Source organism: Octodon degus, unplaced genomic scaffold, assembly GCF_000260255.1.
Source record: "Octodon degus isolate 3935 unplaced genomic scaffold, OctDeg1.0 scaffold00306, whole genome shotgun sequence".
In the NCBI taxonomy this organism is placed as follows: Eukaryota; Metazoa; Chordata; class Mammalia; order Rodentia; family Octodontidae; genus Octodon; species Octodon degus.
The window spans coordinates 687,741-709,591 of record NW_004524882.1 but is presented as its reverse complement, the minus strand read 5'-3'; the positions used below and the strand labels follow the sequence as shown (position 1 = coordinate 709,591).

The 21,851-nt window shown below is 39.1% G+C and overlaps 1 protein-coding gene across 1 annotated transcript in view; it reads left to right on the top strand.

Moving 5' to 3' along the window:
* Nucleotides 1-21,851, top strand: part of Grm5 (glutamate metabotropic receptor 5) — a 585,509-nt gene that overhangs the window by 12,160 nt on the left and 551,498 nt on the right. The window contains exon 2 of the mRNA XM_004647439.1: nucleotides 3,695-4,553. Coding sequence (XP_004647496.1) covers nucleotides 3,824-4,553 — 730 coding nt within the window. The 5' untranslated portion in view covers nucleotides 3,695-3,823. The remainder of the gene's footprint in view (nucleotides 1-3,694; nucleotides 4,554-21,851) is intronic.

The window sequence follows — 21,851 nt, the reverse complement described above, 5'->3', positions numbered from 1 at the left end:
TATTTTTATACAATGGAGTATTGCTCAGGTATAAAGAAAGACAAACTTGAAGCCTGCATAGGTAAGTGAATGCAACTAGATGCTATACTCATAAGTGAAATAAATTAGACCCCCCTGGAAAATACTGTATCGTCTCCATAGTGTAAGAACCTGAAAGAAGGAATAAAGCCTGAAAGGTATAATAGAGTAAAACAGAAAGAAACTGAACTTAAAGGTTAAACAAGGAAGATGCAAGAGAGGAGAAAAGATAGATTCTGTTAATATCTCTCATATCAGAAGGGCGGTGAAGCGATAGGGATGGTGGAGAGTATGTTTTAGAACCTCAGGCCTGGATAATTCTAGGTTTGTCATTCTCTGAGTAATTGGCTAAATTTTAACTTATCAAAACCTTTGTGATATTTGTAAAACAGAGATGATAAATGATAGCTGAATTTCAAAATTTTGGTGAGGATTATTGATACACATGTGCCATACGTTCAGCAGACATGTGGAGGTACTTGTCACATGTAAAGAGGATGTACAACGAACAGAGAATATAAAATCTTCCAAGGGAATCACGTGCAGTTACAAAATTATTTTCACAAATGTATATTTTTAATAGTGCACATTTTCAGTGCATACATTTTACAATCATCTTGACAATGTATACGTACATAGTACAGCTTGTATCTTTCTTTTTAAAATCCCCTTGTCCTTTCCTTCCCCTGCTCCCTCCTCCTCTGGTTCCTTTCTCCTTCATACTTGTTGGTACTACCTGTCTGGGCTCACATTATGGCACATAGTATTTACACTAATTCGGGCTATTAGGTTCCTCTATACAGGACATCTTTATTCAGATTTCCTCTTTCCCTCTACTCACCCCCTTCTTGTTCCCTTAGACTACTTCCTGACTGCAAAGGATCTGCATCCTCGTTCCTTGCTTTCTGTCACTTACCATTTTCTTTGTTGGGTCTTTGCTTCACTCAAATGAAAGGTACAAAGCTTCTTTGTCTGGATTATTTGTGCATGTTTTTCTGGCAACATAAAAGCCCCATGTATGTCTGTGAGCACTAAGGTGCAAATAACACCCTCTCTTTGTGTCTCTGACACTATAGGCCTTCACTTTCCCTTCTTATAGGCTTGTGTACTTCCTTTCCTTAGTTGGACTTCTAAAACCCAGGATCTGGGTGTAGTTTAGCACTTAGCTTCATGGAGAAAGTCACAGTAGAAATGTCTTAAATATTTGTTGAAAGAGTGAATGAAGGGGCTGGTGAGATGGCTCAGTGGTCTAAAGCACCTACTTAGAACAAGCTTAGCAAAGCACAGGGACCGCGGTTCAGTCCCCCAGCACCACATGCCAGCCAGCCTCGCCCCCTGGTGGGCTGAGCTGGCCCCACACACACACACACACACACACACACAAATAAAATAAATAAATTTAAAAAAAAGAGTGAATGAAGAAATTTTTGGGGCATGATGGGTGTTTAAGGAAAGATGTCCATTAAAACTTTCAATACACATCATTGTATTTCTTTATTACATTAGTTTCACTCAATAAGCAATATATCTTTCTTGAGTTAATTAATTTACATACATAGTGGAAGAAATCTTTTAGTACATATGTATATACATGAGTGTATCAACACTTAGGGTTTTCCTAAAAGAACTATAATAAAATACTTTGGGTTTATATTTTATCTTCATAAAATTAATGGGTCAGTTCTAGTTTCTCTTATCAATTTCACAGTTTTACATTAAAATGTTTTGCTATGGACTTATCCACTACTTCTGGGTTTTGTTAAGAATTGTTTATTTCTTTTAATTCATATTTTTTGTCTGCAATATAACGTTCATGAGAATAAGTATTTGCCTCAAGCATTTAGTTCATCAAATGTTAAATAACTTGTAACTTCTCCATGAGAAAATTAACATCCTTTGTTCCTTTTCTCTTGCTAACTTTTATAGACAAAGAGATTTTTTCTCATACATTGCCAAGCAGCTCCTTCTTCTGCAGCATCTAGTCATTGATGAGCACTTTTTTAGTGCTTGGCACTGTACAGAGGGACTATTTCTCTGTTGCCATAGAAAACAGTAGGAGGAAACTGAAAGGCAGGGGAGAGCGATGATTACAAATGTGATTCAAGTTCTATTTATTTTGTGTCTGGCCTGGAATTGTTGCACACTGATGATTTCTGAAGCCATTTGTATTCTTTTAAAGACATGATGATTTGATAAATTCCTGAAGAAACGTCACCTAATGTTAAAAGATGATGCTTACGAAGTTAGTCATTTTACAATAATTTAAGGTTCTTGGCTAGTACAGATGGTAGCATACAAAACAAATCTCTTTCACAATCACTTTAAATACTTGAAATCATTAATGTGTCATTTTACTTTTATAAATTATCCCAGATTTTCATGTAAGAAAGTTGAAGCAAAGTCTTGTTTCTCACAGGAATTTAAATGGAATTGCTCGACTATATTCACAGCTGCCCTAAGTTTCTTCTCGGAAGGAAAGTTCCAAACATGCATACTTGCATACTCTCAGTCCTCTGAGCCTTCATGCTGAGGGGATTGCTTTTCGGGACCAAGGCTGGGGAACTGATTACTGTGAATTTTATTACAAGGCTGTGTAATTACTTTGAAGACTCTCTGGAGGCCCAAGTGGATTGCTTGAGAATTTTCTGTCCTTACCACCTAGCCACAAAATGCCCTTGGATAGCTAATAACAAAAAAAATGTGCACATTTCAATGTGTAAAGAAAGCATTTACATACTTGATATTTTATGTTGATTTCCATAACAGCAGATTAGTGCCTACTGTTCTCATTTTATCACAAGAGGAGATTTCAGCACTGAGAGGTTAACTAATTTACTAATATTTCTCAACGCAGAGCTGAGGCTTCAATGTGTGTATTATTTTCTCCATAACTGGTCCTCACATCGCTATACTTCCTGCCTATTGGAGAGCGTTTTGTTGTGTAATATGCCAACATTTTTCTTTATCTTCTACAATTCTTCAAGCTCGAAATATTTATCTCTTCTCATTCATCTTTGTTACATCTACATATCTATTAAGCAAATGTTTCTTTATTCTTGGGAAGACCATTTAATTTGCTTTGCCTTGCATTGAGAAGAGTATATGGGTTTTGTTTTGTTTTGATTGTTGCTTCGGCAGTGCTGTCGATGGAACCCAGGCCCTTCTTCTCGGAACTATGCGAGGCAAGTGCTTTGCCCCTGAGCCAAGCGCTAGCCTTTGGAAGACGACTTTACTTTTACAATTGCATAATTAATACATGCTCAGTGCTGAAACCTTGGAAAGAAACAAAGATCCTAATAAAAATTAAAGTAAAGCAATCCACCAAGTCCCGTCCCTAGAAATCACCAGTGTTTAGTGTGTTGAAGCACATTCCACTTAGCTCTCTGCACAGAGTAGGCTGAGCTCTCTTGCTTCTCCCTAAAAGACTAGTTCTGCCAGCTACTCAGGAGGTCTGATTCTAAGTATTCCGGATGAACAATAAAAATATTATTCTAAGCAAGCCAGAGACTAGAAGCTTCTTCACCTGTTTCATCAAATTACAAAAGACAGAAAAAAGATATCAGAAGCATTTCTTAACTATATAAACAAGCCCTCCTTTCCTCACCAGCACGGGCCATTAGAGCTGACCTACACTAAGTGTAGTGATGTTGTTAAAATTCCTACTCCTCTTTTCCAGGTTGTGAGGATCATGACCACACGGATGCATCTCACCAAATCCTACCTGCGCGCATGGCAGCTCTTTAGAGAACACGTCTGAATTTCTGGCTAATAGCTTTGTGTGCTGCTCAACACAGGACCTTGTTTGATGGTACCTGTCTGCACCACCCTACATTTTCCTCACCATGTTATCTTTGTTAGCTTGAACTCCTCTCTTAAAATGGTCCTTCTGCTGATCCTGTCAGTCCTGCTTTTGAAAGAAGGTGTCCGCGGGAGCGCACAGTCCAGCGAAAGGCGGGTGGTGGCTCACATGCCTGGTGACATCATCATTGGAGCTCTCTTTTCGGTCCACCACCAGCCTACTGTGGACAAAGTTCATGAGCGGAAGTGTGGGGCAGTCCGGGAGCAGTATGGCATTCAGCGAGTGGAGGCCATGCTGCACACCCTGGAGAGGATCAACGCAGACCCCACACTTCTGCCCAACATCACCCTGGGCTGCGAGATACGGGATTCGTGCTGGCATTCAGCTGTGGCCCTAGAGCAAAGCATCGAGTTCATAAGGGATTCCCTCATCTCCGCCGAGGAAGAGGAGGGCTTGGTGCGCTGTGTGGATGGCTCCTCCTCCTTCCGCTCCAAGAAGCCCATAGTCGGGGTCATTGGGCCAGGCTCCAGTTCTGTGGCCATTCAGGTCCAGAACTTGCTTCAGCTTTTCAACATACCTCAGATTGCTTACTCAGCAACCAGCATGGATCTGAGTGACAAGACTCTGTTCAAATACTTCATGAGGGTTGTGCCTTCAGACGCGCAGCAGGCACGAGCGATGGTGGACATCGTGAAGAGGTACAACTGGACCTATGTGTCTGCTGTGCACACGGAAGGTGAGTCTCTCTTACGTACGTCAGGTATGGCGTATGCTGTGACTGGTGTCTTCTGTGCTGAAATTTCAGGTTTGGACAGCTAACCTGTGCTGGATCATTTGGAGAATTTTGAGTCAACTGATTTATTGCAGCACTATTAAAAAGGATTGTATTCAAAATATCTAGATAAACGAATATTTAAGCTAGTACAGTGGCTTGTTTGTTCATAATTTGCTTAAATGAAAAATTGGAATTATTCTTTAGATTGCTTTTATTTTTGACGTAGTGATGTCTCCTTGATATTTGGTTCCAGAGGCTTCTAAGTGTTCCAGATATTTGTTGAAGATCTTGTCTATTTAAGATGCTAAGATTGCTCTAAATGCCATTTTTCATGGTTATTAAAGACAGATACAAGGAGCTGGGGAGATGGCTCAGTAGAATAAGCCCTTCCCTGGCAAGCACAAGGGCCTGAGATTGATCCCTGGTTCCGAAAAAAAAAAAAAAATACACAAAAGTCTGCATAAGGCAAATTGCCAGTAATAGCTCAGGCATGTTATAAAGAATTACCAGTTTAGGCTCATAACTGCTTTCTAATAGAATGCATAGTCAAATTTGAAATGGAGATGAGCAAATTAATTTTATCCTTGCATTTTGCAAGTATTTTAAATAGTGCAATATAAGTTTGCCTCAATGTATATCATTCCTTTATGCTAAAACTATAGAGGGGAAGGAAAATGACATTATGTGAATGATGAGTTCTCTTTGTTGCTTATGGTATTTTAAAAGTGATTTTGTACATACCATTTATTAGTTTTTGGCTAAAATTGTTTTCAGTGGATTTAATTTGACCTATAGCAGTAAAGTGAGCCAACTAATGAAGGTCATGTGTTATGTGCCCTTTTTTAAGCAAACACAATACATATATTAAATGCATAGAATACCAAATAAGGTACAAATCACTTTTCATCAATCATTGAATTATTCTGAAGATTAAACTTTGAGAAATTCTATAATAACATACAAATGAAGTATAAATCATGCAATCCTGTAAAATATGGTGCTAAGTTGTTGAGATATTAATGAAATGATCTGCATGAGATTCCTCCAGAAGTTGGAGCCAATAACCATTTAAGCTTAGGAAAATTTTCATTTTTAAGTGGCATAATATGAATTCAATGTATGGCCACTAACTCATCTATTTAGAACTTTGCAAGCATAAAGTGTTTTCTACATGGATTATAATATGTGGAAATTTCTGTGTATAAATGCATAGTTTAAAGACATGTCCATTTTGGATTTTGAGCAATGGGTGACTGTTTGGAGTAGCAGATGTTTCCATATTTTTTCTTTGCTGAGAAAAAAAGAAACCTTTTGTGCTGCTGTTCAATAGCTGGGATAGAATCCCAGGGTACTATGCATGCTGCACACTAGGCAAGCAGGCGCTCTCTGAGCTACATTTTAAGCCCTACAGAATCTTTTCTTATTCCGTTCTCTTTTTGTTCTTTTGTTTGTTTTTGGTGCTAGGGATCAGACCCTGGGCCTAATAAGTGTATGAAAAAATGTGTTCCACACTTTAGTCAGTAGAGAAATGTAAGTCCAAGCCACATTGAGAGTCCATCTCACCCAGTCAGAATGGGCATCATGAAGAGTCCAAAAACAGTAACTGTTGGAGAGGCTGTGGGAGAAGGAAGGCTTCCATCCTGCTAGGAGAATGGAAGGCAGGACACTCACTGTAGTGTCTGGGCTCCTTAAAACATATAAACTGGCCCAGCTACTAAGGAAAGCAGTATGGAGGCTCCTCAGAAACTAGAACTAGACCAAGTGTTTGGTCATCAGTGTAGTACAGGGATACCTGTATTCTTGTTTTTTTTAAAATTATTTATTTGGTACAGGGTTTCTCTAGGCAGCTCAGACGTGCAGTGACCCACCTGTCTCAGCCTCTCTGGAACTGGGATTACAATGTGTGCCACCCACGCCCAGTTTCCATGGCCGGCTCTGAGCGAGGCTGGCATGGCATGTGATACCAGGGAATGAACCCGAGTCCTTGAGCTTGCCAGGCAGGGGTTAGACTGCTGAGCTATCTCCCCTGCCTGTATTTCCATTTTTAATGTGGCATTTCACAATAGCCAAGACATGAAACCAGCCTGGGTGCCCACCAACAGATGGGTGAATTAAAAATGTGTTATATATACACAGTGGGGATTTACTCAGCCACGAAATAACCAACCAATGTAATGTGCAGGAAAATAAATGAATCTGGAGATTTTCATGTTGAGCAAAGTCAACCAGACTCTGAAAGAAAAACATATGCAGAATGTAAAAATGATGACAAAAAGTAGGAGAAAGCCTTTTTAGCATAGAAGAAGGGGAAAAGTGGGAGAGGAGAGTGGTATTAGAGCAAGTAGTGGGAGAAAGGTATGACCAAAGTCACTGTATCCCTCGAAGCTTGACCCCCCTGGTGTGAAAATAGGAGCTGCGGTGGGACAAGGGGGTCCACAGGGGAAACGTGGTGGCGTACTGTGGACGTGCGTGTCCACCACATGTAGCTCCTTATCCTGTGTGTCCAATATCCACCAGAAGATGGGAAGAAAGCACAAAACTAAATGTGGCTTAGAATTAAGCCTTCAACTCACCAAAACACAGTGTTAAATTATGGTCTTTAAACCCAATGATATCTTTTGTGTTTTGTGCCACTGATCCATGAAAGAAAGTTAAACTTATTAAAAAAGTTTTCTTATTTAAACATGATTTTTTTCTGGGAATTTTAGAAGCAGAATGTTTGGCATATTAAAATACATGGTTTTTCAATACCTAGGTAAGTGTATTGACACTGAGCTGGACCTTAGGCTCTCTTTGTTTCCTTCCATCCTAGTGATGAGGTTTTCCTTGTGAAATGAGATTTTTCTATTTCATTTGACTTTCACAACTATTCAAGTATATGGATAGCTCCATATATATATATATATATAATTTTTTCTTTCTTTGCATCAGAAATTGAACTCATGACCTCCTGCTTGCTAGATAGGCACTGTGCCTGCTAAGCTATGTCTCCAGTTCAACTCCAGATATCTTATTGTCATCTTAAAATATAAAACGTTTAAGAGTGTATATATATATATATATATATATATATATATATTCAACTTTAGAGCCAGTAGAATTAAACCCTGAGTGTATATTCATATGATATATTTTTCTAAACACAAACATACTAGCTTTCTGACAGCTCTGCGGAGGACATTCCTATGTTTCATGTATAACAACCTTCAGTAAGCTTACAGTTGACAAGCAGGATGAAACATACACGAAAACTTACAAAGCATAATGCCAGGTGCCAGGAAGTAAAAAAATGTGTTTTAAAGTTTATTGATGGGAAAAGTATCTTTCCATTCTGTGGTTACTAAGGTTAAGAGTAGTAATCATAGAGAAGAAATGAAATTTAGAAGATGAATTTTAATAGAGAAAATACTGGCAGCTGTAAAGGGATGGATAAAGACATGAGGAAATATGAAAAGTTGGAGATTCCTTGCTTCACGAGAGAAGGCCGTTCTCTGTGTGGGAGTTGCTAATCCATGACTGAGCGCTGAAGGAAGCTCAAAGCCATGGCTCTGTGTACTCACTGAAACATTTATTTTAACCTGAATACACACCAGGAGTAAATAAAGTAATGGTGGAAGCACCTGAAACATTATTATCTAGTGATTAAAATGAATGGGGGACCCTATAGGTAATGAAGGAATAGTTTTGACATCCAAAATGCGTTTAAGTGGAAAAACCCCAAGATGTAGTTCTGTATATGTGATAATCTATTTGTTTAAAATGAGTCCAAAGTAAAACTGTAAAAATGTAACAAAAACTTTACTGAGTATGACTATAATCACAGAACAGAGCAATTGTAAACAATTTCTCCTAGAAAGAAATTTACATACCTCAGGAATAGAAGAGAATTAGAGGTATTTACTTTTTGTGCATAATGGAAATTATGTGGTATATGAATAAGTTACCTGGTATAATATGTAACTTACAAAAACATTTCATTTAATGGTAAAAAATAAAACAGCAGGAATTGTGTTGCCTAATTCTGGCAAAATACGTAACTGCTAAAATCAGGAATCAGGAGAGACAAACTTTAGGATTGAACGCGCAAAGACTTAAAGTGAAACACTTGGGATCATTGTTAGTGTGGTTATGCTAAGAAACATTTGTCTGTCTTTGGTGCCAAGCAAACGGGTGCATGCTGAGTGTACAATATTACGTTTTATCAGGACCAGCGTCACATCATAGGAGGTTTCCCACAAAACTCACCTTGAGGGTCAGAAATGTACTTCAGCAAACACAGGATAGCCTTGTCAGGTCCTGTGGAAGCTCTCAAAGATGGTGTAGGGTTTGCGGTTTCATGGCTGTTTGGAAAACCTCTGTGGGTTCTCACATACAATGAACCTGTCTGATCTTTATCCTTTCTTGATGGCCAGGTCTGGGTAGTTCTCTTCGGCGTTAGGTCACTCAGTCCCATACCTTATGCCTTGCTCTGACATTCTCATCCACATCCTCTGCTCACTACCTAGTCCACTTTCTTGGAAAGCATGAATAGGCCCAGACGTTCTCACAGGAGCCACCGAGTTATCAGACAAGATGTGATCATATTTTCAACAACTTTTTATCCCTTATTTTATGATTAAACATGACAGTACTGTATTGCTCAGTCCTCTTTGCAACTAACACAGTTGTTTCTACAAAAAGTGTGTGCTATCACAGAATTCAGCAGAGAGCAATGAGAACTGGGCTTCAGCCCTATTGAAAATTTCTTCTACTAACATTTCCTGTGGTGATTTTCGTACATTGCAAGAGTGTCTATTCACTGCAGTTTTTTGCCATAGACTGAAATCATGCCTAGAACTTGTAGCCAGGAAGATTTACAACATGAAACAAAAGAAGGCATGAAAAAAAAAACATTTTAAGGAATGATTAAACTGGCCCTTTAATTGCATAGAGAAAAGGGAGATACAATGACTCAGAGGAAAAATTCCATGCCTTTTATAGGAGGCAATCCACTCAGCAACCTCTCTGCTGTAAGAAAATTTCAGGAGTCCTCTGCCTAGTATTTTTCCAAACCTTGGCAATGACATACAATTGATAAGGCTTCTTCTTTAAGGTGTGGCAGGTTGATCGCAGTGGTGACTTCCACTAACGGACCCCTTGAATCCACACCGTTTTCTTTGTGATCAGACAGCTCCTTTTCACCCCTGTGCAGCACCTGCTTGGTGAATGCTTTGCTCAGTGCAGCTCTGTGGAGGGGGGGGGGGGACATCCTTCTACGTCTGTCTTGGACGGATTGTCATCTCCCTATCATCACCATGTGAAGCAGGAAGGCACCCGGGTTTTCCAGATGAAAACCTCTCAGTTGTTGACATCAAGTCGATGACAGCACTCAGGAAGAGCAATACAGTTGCCTTCGTGACCCCCAGCTAACTGCAGTCACGGAAATGAGCCCAGAAGAAAGCATCACCATTACACAGGTGACCACAAGCCCAGCTGTGAGCGACAGCAAATGCTTTCAGGCTGGAATTCAGAGTAGCCATACTCATCTCACTGGCTTTACATTCTAACGCCTCTCCACACAAACCAGATTATACTGTTAAACTTCAAAATTTAAAAAAGAAAAAAAAACACACCCATCATCAACACATTCATTTAATGAGAATTAGAAACAGAATAAATGTTGCAATTAAGAAGCGCTTTACTCATTCTCCTGGGAATGGACGTTTGATAGAGGCCTTGATGTCTGAATGTTTTCAATAACCAGATACTGGTGGATATTCCACTACGACACTCCTTTCGTTGGTCTCGCTGGATTTCATTAAGAAAAGCAGTTACTGGACAAGGTTTTCCTGTATAAAGTCACTTATATTTTACTCTATGTGTGATTTGCTGGATTTTCACACTTCCTAATTTTTTCTGACTCTAGTTGGAGTGCTAATGTATATCCCCAAATCCGAGCGGCGTGCCTAGTGTACAACACATTCTCAAGGATGATTTCCAGAGTAGATGAATTGCACTTCACACTGTATGTAAATCATTATTTATGAATAGATAGCATAGGGAGAAATAGTAGGCACTTGTAGTTTTTCACAGTTTTGCTTTTGTCTTTTAAATGAGGTGCCAAAATGCCTCCTTTGATTAATTATAAAATGTTCACACCTCATTCCCTTTTTTTGTTTGCAGTGGTTCTTGCATTTTTTATTTCTGTCTAATGGTATAAGGATGCTAATTTGTTCTAAAAAAAATTGGGATGCTCTGGGGCAAAAATGCGCCAATAATTTGTACTGGCAGCATAAGAGCATTTGAAACGATGTTTTCAGGTCAGCCTACTCATTGCCGTGCTAAAACTGTTTCAAATTATGACATGGTTTTCTACCAATTGAATGTGTGATAATCAGATTTTGTTGAAAAGCTTTCACTTTGGTTCTACGTGGTAGTAGAATCATGCTTGTATGGTATTTGTACTGTTTACACTTCTGTGAAAAACTTTAAAATTTTTATTAACATGACTAATTGTATATATTAGTAGTGTTTATTTAATACTTTTATATATACAGCAGAATGTACTGATCAAATCCAGTCACCCTTCGCACCCCAACTGAAGCCTGCTCAACCTTAGTCATTGCTATTCTACTTTCTAGAGCCCTTTTCTAATATTTTAGTAATTATTGTGCTTCTTATGGAGAATTGGAGCACATATGTAACACACCGTAATTCCGTTTTTCATCTCCTTTCCGCAGCCGCCTCTTACCTTCAATACATGATCCTCCTTTCTTTTTCCAAAGCTCTGTGTCCCTATTTCCTATCATCCATCTTTTCTTTCTTGCTTTATTTGCATTTTGGGTTTCTGACCTATGAAAAGTTATGTGATACTTCAAGTCCGTGTGGCTAATTTATTAAACTTCTACATGTGAAAGAAAACACATATTATTTGTCTTTAAGTTTCTAGTTTTTTTCATGTGGTACAACAACTTCTAGTCCCATTCATTCTTTTAAACTCTTATTTTTATTAGGACATCTTGGCAGTTCCATTCGTTTTGATTCAACTGATAAAATTTATCACTTCAGAGCTGAATAATACTCAATTACATATATATAATTACTTCATATTTTCTCTATTTATTTATCTTTTGGAGGCCAACTAGGTAGATTCTGTAACTAAACTATGTGAACAGAACTGTAATAAACATAGGTACTGAGTTGTGGGCAGATGGTGGAATGGTGAGCAACAGAGAAACAGCCTCTTCAAAATTTAATGTCCATATGCTGAAATCAACAACATGAGGAAAACAAGGAGGGAAGTGGGTCTACAGAACCCAGGAAAACTCTGAAGCAAGAACTGAGGCCCTAAGGGAGAATGAAGAGAAAGACTTCAGTGCAAAAGAAGGAGGTGGCAAGGGACACTGTGTGCCTGAGATTTGACTCACTGTGTGGGAGGGACAACTTGAACCCACAAGTGCATGGTGACTACAGGCAACCCCAGAGGCCTCAGCAGAGAAATACACCAGTGCAAATAGCAGCGGCCTCAGCAGACTGCAGTGACTGTTGAGTTATTCGGGTTCTGATGTCTCCCAGGAGAGGGTGACTGGCTGGTAGCCATCTTGGAGAGAGGTCAACCGAGCTTGGAGCTCAGAACAATTGCTGTTTCCTTGTCGCAGCTCCCACTGCCAGGGTGAGGCTGCTGAGTGCAAATCAGCAGGAGACCAAGGAGCCAAGAGCAACCAGCAGAGGACTGGATTCAGGTTCCAGCATCACAGGCAGAAACAATCCCAAGCTTCAGTGGAAGTAAAGATTCAGGCTAGCTGGGGTTATCCACTGTCCCATCATAAAACTGTTGCTGGCTTACTGGGATTAATCAACAAGGATCTGAACTCTTGTCTGTCCACTTTGTCTACCAGTGACAGCAGAAATATGCCTTGAAGGAGACAGGTTTTTTTCTTCCTTTATCTTCCAACATTGTTCTAATGTTTTCTTCTCCTTTCGTTTCTCTCTGTATCTCCAAGTGCTTTTAAATTCTCTCCTCTGAAGATAAAATCGCCGTACTGAGAGCTTATTTACTTTATGCAATTTTCTGGCTTGTGTTAGATTTTGTTATACAATCACAAATTTTGTTCACATGATTAAGGCTGGTAAATTAATAGTATAGTTTGTCATTTTCTAAGCTGTGTTTGATGCTATTGTTATCATGGATTCTAGTGCTTTAGCTAGGTGATATGATTGTTCTAATCAGTTGTTCTTCCTGGTATTATGCCAAGACTGAGATTGAGTAATGTTCATAAATAACAATGTAGGCCAGTGTAAAAGAAACAGGGCCTGGGCCAAGTAGACAGCGCTTCTTATTTCCAGTAAACTGAAGAGATAGGACCTTGCAAAATATGCAGTACCCTAAAGGCAAGTATACCTGGCAGGCATCTCTGAGAAGAAGTCATTTCCTGAGGGTTCTAAATACTAAAAATAAAGCTACTCACCATAAGCAATTTAGGGACATTTACCCAGGAATTAAACTTAAAAGGGGGAAATGATAAGACAGGTAGGCTGCAACCTCAGACTTCTAGATAAGCAAAGGCAAATCCAAAGAACAATGAAATAGAAGTGAGAAAGCCACCCCCCCCCAACTCTGAACTGTTAACAGAAGAAGTAACAAAGCAGATACATAAAAGTTTACAAGCATTTAAATAAAAAATAATTTCTCAGATAGCTACAGACATATGGATCATAATAAAAGACATGCTTAATGAGTAGAGCAGACATATGTTAAAAGAAATAGAAGAGTTTAGGAAAATGATGGAAACCATGAAAATGCTCACTATAGAAAGGAAAAGAAATTGATGAAACAGATTCAAATATCCAGGAGACTAAAAATCTCTTTTTAAGTCTACATAACAGAATGTGACAATGTGAGGATATAAGATCAGATATAGGGAAGAGGATTATGATTAGTGGTCACTAAGAGAAAGAGTAAGTAAAAACAGTAAGTGATCAGTAGAAACAAATCCAGCTGCTAGATAATATGAAGAAGAATAACATAATGTTGATCAGAGTCTATGAAAAAGGAGAAAATGAAAATGACTTTTCATGGAGGTAAAGGGGAAGAAGAAAGCTTCCCAAGCACAGAAGAGGAATTTGTCATACAGTTCAGTGAAACATATATGACTCCAGTTAGCCATGATAAAAACATCTACACCAAGACATATAATATTCAAGATTGCAAAAATTCAACACAGGAATTTTAAAAGATGTTAGAAAAACAGAAAATTACTGATAAAGAAAAGCTCATTGGAATCACAAAAGGCTTCTCAACACACATCTCAAGTCAAGGAAAGCTTGGAGTGAAGTATTTGAAACACTAAAAGAAAACAACCTCCAGTCCAGATTGATGTACCCTGCAAAATTATCCTACAAAACAGATGCAGAAATAAGATATTTCAAGGACAAAAACTACTAGAAGAAATCCATACCTGCCAAACCAGCACTCTCCCAGGTTCTGGAGGACATTCTCGAAAGAGATAACAAGGATTCTAATTCCATAACCCACAACAGAATGAAGCCACTAGGCAAGAGAAGCAATTAAACAAAGACAAACAAAGGGAATCAATAACAGGAAAATAACATTACAAGGATAAGTCAATACATGTCAGTTATAACCATCAATGTTCATGGTCTCAATTCACCAGTCAAGAGAAACAGAATGGCAGAATAGATTAACAACACCCAACAATATGCTGCATATAAAAAACATACTTAATTAAAAAAAAAAACATAGACAAAGTCAAAGGACAGAATATACTTCACGAGACAGGAACCCAGGAAAAGGCAAGGGTAGAGATTCTAATGCAGACAAAGTGGACTTCAAGCCAAGACTGACTAAGAAAGAAAAACAGCAGTGCATTCTTGTGAAGAAAATAATCCAAGAGGGAGATAACAATCATAAATATATAGGCACCAAATGTCCGTGCACCCAAATAAAATTTGTTTTAAAATTTTTGCATCTTTCCTAAAGAATTAAATTCATCCTATTATAGTGATATATACACACCCATGTTTACAAGGGAATAGCTTGTAACAGGTAAATCTTGAAAACAACCCAAAATATACATCAACTGATGCATGTATATAAATGATATGTCATAATGGAGTACTCGTTTGCCATAAAGAAGGGTAAACTTGAGACATGAATTGCTCAACTGATGGGCCTTGAGACCATACTCTTCAGTGACATTAACCAGACACATATTTAAGCACTACCTTGCTTCTCTAAGGAGAAAAATGTTAATAAGGACCAAAGTGTATAATAGATATTGGGAAATGTGAAGAAAATGTTTAAATGACAAAGCAAACAAGAGAGGGGAGAGAGGAAGAGGAAAGAAGGAACAAGAAAGAAGAGAATAAAAGGAAAAAATGGAAATGAAGATTTTGTAAATAAGCAAGGGAGGGGGGATTGAAGGAAGGAGGGGGCATTGGGGGAAAAGAGCAGGATAATCATATATAAGTACAAACTGCTTCTGGTGAATGTTATGATTTTGCACAATGGAAGTACACCAGTACAATATTTTTAAATGCTAAAAATGAAGAGCATTTGCTGACACAAAAATGTAGAAAAACCAAAGCACAATCAGTTAAGGTAGTACATAGTTAATCATCATATTTTGCCTCTCACTCAATGCTCCTCCACGCATTTGATGCTACTGGACAAAGGCGAGCAATGACTTCCTTCCACAAATACCTCCTTGAAGATCCTTGCAATCCTTCAACTCCTTTGTGTCTCTTTTCTGTCACCACTAGCTCTTTATTGGCTGAACGACTGAATCTTGCTTTGTTTTAAATTTACATGTCTTATCTCTGGTTTATGTTTTGAGATTTTCTTAATATTTATATGAATAAAAACAGTTAATGATGAAAATACATAGACTTGCAGATCTAAGTGAGAACACCCTTTTCACATTTCTTTCTGCTTTGACTAAATCAAGAAAACAAATTAGCTTTGAAAGATAAGAAACATTAATGTAAAACTTACTGGGTACTTTTTAAAGGCTTTCATTTTATTTCTCTGAGACTTGAAAAGTGCTGAGAGTTAGAAATGTGGGGTGACGCGTGTTAGCAATGACTTATAAAATACGTGAGTTTTGTAGAACGTGAATATGGGAAGGACGTTACCACAGCACTACACGCAGCTTCTTTGTTTTTCAGTTGAGAAACGAGAGAAAGAATGCTCAAGTACTTTGGCTTCTTTGGCCTTTAATTATATGCACAGTTAAGTGTAGGAACTCAAGATTCCTATGATATTATTGGGGATTATTAATCAATTTATTTCCAGTTTTATTATTTCCTCCTTTTTCCACTGAGCTCAGTGGCGTAGATATTCTTAACTCATCCACTGCTTAGTGAATACCTGAACGAGTAGCAGAGGTGGCAGGGATTACAGGTGAAGATGCTCATTTAAATATTAGCCTTAAAAATAACGCGACTGCTTTGTCTTTGAGCGGCACCTTGGGTAAAGTGCTCCGTACGAGGAATGTTGGAAACTTGGACAGATCTTCACGGATTGCAGAAAATTCTGAAAACATTAGGTTTTGAGAGTTTTTTTGAAATTATAGATTGATTATATAATTATATTAGGTACCAGTGAAATTACAAATATTTCAGAAACCAGTAATTGTAGAGACTTCTTGGAGGACTCTTCACTATTCTAGATTATGGGCCCACAATCGAGGATATACAATGGAAACTCTAACAGTAAGACTAGAAACACTTATATTCATACAGCACTGCCAGAAACTTCATTGTTAGTGATGGAATAACACAGGCTTCCCCAGAAGAATGTTCAGATTGGTCTTTCTCTCAGCTTCCCACCCCAAACCCACTGACATACCTCGGTGCATCCTGGCTGACTTCCCCCTCTTACTTGATTTCTTGTAGATTCCGTGTTTTCTGGTTTGGATTTTGGCTTTCTTTTGAGGTGTTCGTGCTTCAGGTAACACTGCTGCCCCCTTTGCCTCGGGACCCACCGCCGTCTGTCCCCTGCTGCAAATAGCAGACCTCCCCCGCAATGCACCCTGCCCAGGAGGAGCTGCCCTTCAGAGGGTGTCATACATTGCTTCTCAACACGCACAATACACTCCTCGCGCGTTGTGCCAGCGCGGACACATCTCCGTGACCGGGAAGGTCGTCTCTGACTGTGAACGGCTGTCGAGTGTTAGGCATTTACTCATTTTCTGGGGGGCCGCTGCACACACGCATTTCTTCGTGCTCTTTACGGAAAATCTCACAGCAGTGACCTTGTTGTCTGAGCTTTAATGTCTGAATACTTAGAAACCCCGTTGTTCTGCTTATTAAAGACTGGTCTCATGATTAGGTTCCTCGGTCACAATAACTTCTTTAACTCCTGGATCTGGAGGGTTTAGTCCTGAGTAATATTCATACATCACGGTCAGAAGTTTTACTGTTAGCAATAAAAAAACACAGGTTCCCCCAGAGGAATGTTCAGGCTGTTCCTCCCGCTCAGCTTCCCATCCCACCAGCAGAAAAAGTGGGACAGAAGTTGCTGTGGAGTGAGGAAGCTTGGGGAATGGGCGAGTGCGATGTGGGATGCTCATGCTGGGCTGCGCGAGCTGAGACACAGGATGCCCGGGACAGACAGTAAGTCTGGCCTGGTGAGCTGGACAGCATACACTAGGGAAGCGCACGGGCAGAGCAAACGTAGGCCTTCATCAGGGAACAGATTTTGAAACCTTTCCTCTCCTTTTTTTTTCTCCTTTTTTTCCTTTCCATCCCCCCTTTTCCCTCCCTGTGTTCTTTTCCCTCCTGTTTCTCACTCTCATTCTTCCTCCTCTTCCTCCTCACCCTCTTTCTCTCCTCTCTGTGTCTCTTTTTTCACTTTACCTCATTTAAGTTTAGTACTTAAAGTTTTATTTTGTAAATTTTTAGGTTAAACAACAGCAAGTTTGGTCTGAAATAATAGCTTCTTTAGTATTCCACTAATTAAGATATATTTATATGAAAGATGAAGAGTATATTATCACAAATTAGAAAAATGAAATTGAAAGGATTGTGTTGAAAGGCAGCCGATGTTGGCACTCTGATGCAGAGAGGGCGAGTCCTGTTTTCCCTTGTCCTATGGAAAGTGCTTCAAAGGCTACTCTCAGGGTCCCTTCCGACCTATCTGTGACTTGCTCTGCTCAGACATCTGCAGGCAACAACACGGAGGGATTAAATCCTGGATGTTAGACTGAAGTGCCATCAAGCGGGACTTTCTCAAAAGAGCGGGTCAACATGACTGAAACTTGAAATCACTTCTTCAGAAAAATAAGTTTAGCAGTACGAAGACGAGATGCCTTACTACAGCCTGCTAAGTACTTGGTACATTCAGCTATTTGTAAGGTTTAGGTGAAAGGAGCTAAATTCCCTCTTTATGACCAGCAGCACTACAAAGAGGAAATGTAATGAGGTATGAGTAGCGAATTGCTATCTACACATTAATTATCCCGTTGAACAGAGGCACTGAAGCAACTGCCTCTGCCAGTGCTCAGGAACCCACCCTCTGTGACACCTGGCACACAACCCTTCAGATTCTGAGTGGACAACCACTGAGGGGCTGTAGGAAAGTAAACTTAAGCTTCTAGACAAAGAAGAAAGTTGGACTCTTATTTATTTTTTCATAGTCCTTGATGTTGTGCATCAGGTGTCATTTGACTGAGATGCTATTGCTCTGTGAATTAAAACATTATCATATATTTAGATATCTTTTAAAAGGTCATTCCAACCATTTATTCTGTAGCTTAGTCTGGAAAAGTAAGCATTTTATAGATAAGATGACAGATCCAGAAAGAGAAGGTTATTTCTCCACGATACCGCAGGGGTTAGTGGCGGAGCAAGGACACAGGCTCGAGAGTACCTCTTTTCAGACAAACCTAAATCCCCTCCCTTTATATTGCAGTATTCATTCAAGGGAAAGTAGGCTGCGCATTCGCCTTTCTTCCTGCCTCCGGGAATGTGGACATTATTGGCCTCCTCTCCAAGAAAATCTCCTGAGCGTGTTTCGTGCATCGCTTTGCCCAGCTTTGAAATCATCACCTCTCTCTGTTCCCTTAAAATGGATTAATTACAGTAAAAAGAAAGCAAATGAAGGAGGAAGCTTACGGCAACAGATTGACCTCACAGAAGCTCCTCGTGAGAGTGTGTTGATAAGCACAAACTGTGCCTGGCTGCTCCTGTTCATGTCTTCGCTGCAGACTCCACATGATTTTTTTAGATACCAATTAGCTGAAAGAAATATGGCTGGCATTTTTTTTTAAATTGGAAGGATGTATTGTTAAATGAGATAGTCTTATGTATGGAAGTCAATTATTTGGAATTCATCAGCTGTAGGAGTTACGAATCTTATTGTGACACAGTTTAACTAAAATTGTTGAATTAAGGACACCTTTTCTCTGCTCAGTGTCTTTTGAGTGTGTGAAGCTCAGGTCAGATAATGTAATGCATTAGTAAAATAAAATGAGAAAAGATATGCAACAACATTTTTACAAGTAACAGTAGCATGATGAATTGTATAAACTCCCTTATATCAACTCTGATTTGCCCCCGTACAGCTGTGAAAATTAAATGTAAACCCTTAGCATCGATCTTGGCACACAGCCAGTATTCAATGCATCCCTTGCAGATTTACCGGCCAAGAACTTGCCTTATTATAATCCTGCAGAAAAAAATGACATAAATAACTTTTCAGTTTGGCTTTGCCTGGATAAAGGTGACTATGAAAAGGGGTGGAGAATTGATCAAAAACTGATCAATATATGTAGTGAGTTTTACAGTCTTACCAGTTTCCGTTTTGGAAGCCAAGTTTGCAGCCATGAGGTAAATCACAGGCAGCAGACCTCTGGCATACTTGCCAGCCAGCACCATGCTGGCTCCGCCAGGGCCGGGTGTGTGCAGAGCTGGGGTTGGTGGGGCCGTGAAGGAGCTAAGGCTGCTCACGTGGTCCTCTGCGCAGTGTGTAGGTAGAGGCGGTGATTATGGAGCTAGAGTAGATTCAAACAGAGGTAATGGTGTATTGTAAGCACTTTTTGCTTTTGTGGCTTTTTGTTGTTTTGTTTTGCTTTTTTGTTCAGGGTCTCACCACGTGGCTTGAACTCATACCGATCCTTCCGCTTTCAACCTCTCCAGGGCTGGGATTACAGGCATGTACCACCGTGCCTAGTCTCTGTCGCTGGCTCAGTGCACCTGGGAGGCCGGGCCAGCTACATGTGGTGCTGGGCATTGAACCGTGGTTCCTGTGCTTGCCCAAGCAGGTGCTCAGTCCACTGAGCTATCTCACTGACCCTTATTTTTACTTTTAAAAAGTATGAAAAAATTGTATGGAAAAATAAGCTCAAGCAATGGATGTATAACTTTGTAAATTTTAATTTAGCCTTATGGAGCTTCACCAATTTATAGAGGAAGCTGTTATTATAATTAATTTGAAGAACTGTGAAGCACACCATAGACTTGAGTAGAAAGCCTCAATGAGATAATATGAATCTTAAGAGATGAAATAAGAGAATGGGGATAAAGAAGCAAGAGTGTCCCATGCAGTTACAAATTCGCTATGTTGGATATCATCACTAAATGTATCATACAGTGATATATATATGTAGTGCTCCATGCATTACAGCAATAAAATGAGAATGGAGAAAAAGAAATAAATCAGACGTACTATATTAAAATCAATTCTATTAAACAATTCCATCAATGTAAAAACTAAATTGTTACTCGCCTCAAATCATTGTACTTCAAAGTCCAACAAAGATAATAATGCATAAGGCTATGGTATTGTCAGAAGTTATAAAAAATGATTTTGTTATCTATGAAATCATAACAAAAGATAGACTTTAGTGCTATTATTAGTCTATTACTAATGTGAGTCTATAGAGCCACCAAGAGCTTTCAGGAAAGGTAGATAGATGTTTCTGCTCAACAATACTGAAAGCAGCTTATTTCTAACTTTGACAATCTCTTTATTCCTTTTGCATTCTTATTTAACTTGATAACCTCTTAAGGAAGATCAGATATCTGAATTTTACTAGACTTGGGTTAGAGTTTTAAATTACGCCGTCCTTCATGGGACTACAAAACCACTGATTTGTTTATATTTAAAAAAAACATATTATTATGGACAATATTAATGCGTTTTAGAATTCAGAGAAGCTGGAATAACACAAGAGTTAAGCGAGACAGACTAATGTGTCAAGTTAGTTTAATTTTCATTTCATAGAATTAAAAATTAAACCAAAAATTAATCTGGCAAGCTAATGTGTTTATATGGAAGCAACTTGAGAAAAGACAGACTGTATCACAGAACTGGAAAAATGAACAAGTAATCTGGCTTTATCATTTGTAATCAGACACAATTTGATGGTGTGCGGTTCTTAAATTCTTATTTTCATCCTACTGAGTGTGCATAAGCGGGCCTAAATTTTTGTTAAGAGGAAACAATAAACTGTATGCAGAGCCATTGATGGTTATTTCATCTTATGTTCAAACTCTTTATTTTATCTAAAAATGCATACTGGGGCCGAGGAGATGGCTCAGCGGAATAAGCACTTCCCTGGCAAGTGCAAGGGCCTGAGTTCAATCCCTGGTTCCACAAAAAAAAAAAAAAAAAAAAAAAAAAAAAAATGTATATTGAAAAATCAAGGGAGCCACATTAAGTACATAACTTTGCACTTGCGCTCAAGTGATCACAGAAAACCTTCTTGCTATGGCTTGTGTCTCATTGTCCCCCAAAGCCTCCATGCAGTCATGGTGCAGACTTCTAGATTTAGTGATTAATTCATGATCCAGTGCTGGGATTATGGGTGTGAGTACTACTGGGATTAAGGATTTAAGTGCTGCTAGGATTATGGGTGTGGATGCTGCACCTGCCCTGGGGAGGTAATTTGCATGACACTGTAAGGAGGATAGAGAGGCTGGCCACTGCCTGAGCTGCTGCACTCCCTTTTGCTCTCTGCTTTTTGTCTCCATGAATGCTGCTTTCTGCCCTGTTGCCACTCTGCCTTGGAGTCCAGTATGGACTGAAATCTCCAGAAACTATTCAGCTAAATAAAGCTTTCTTTCCTTCATTTTTAGTGTTGTGTATTTGTCCCAGCAATGACAGAAGAGTAACTGAGACAGAATTTGGTACCAGAGAAGTGGGAATGCTGCTGTGGCTTATCCTGACCATGTGCATTATGAGCTTTTGGTAATGGCTTATGGGAAGAGATAGGAAGGGTTGGAGATGGAAGGGTTTGCCTATAAGTAAAGTGCTGG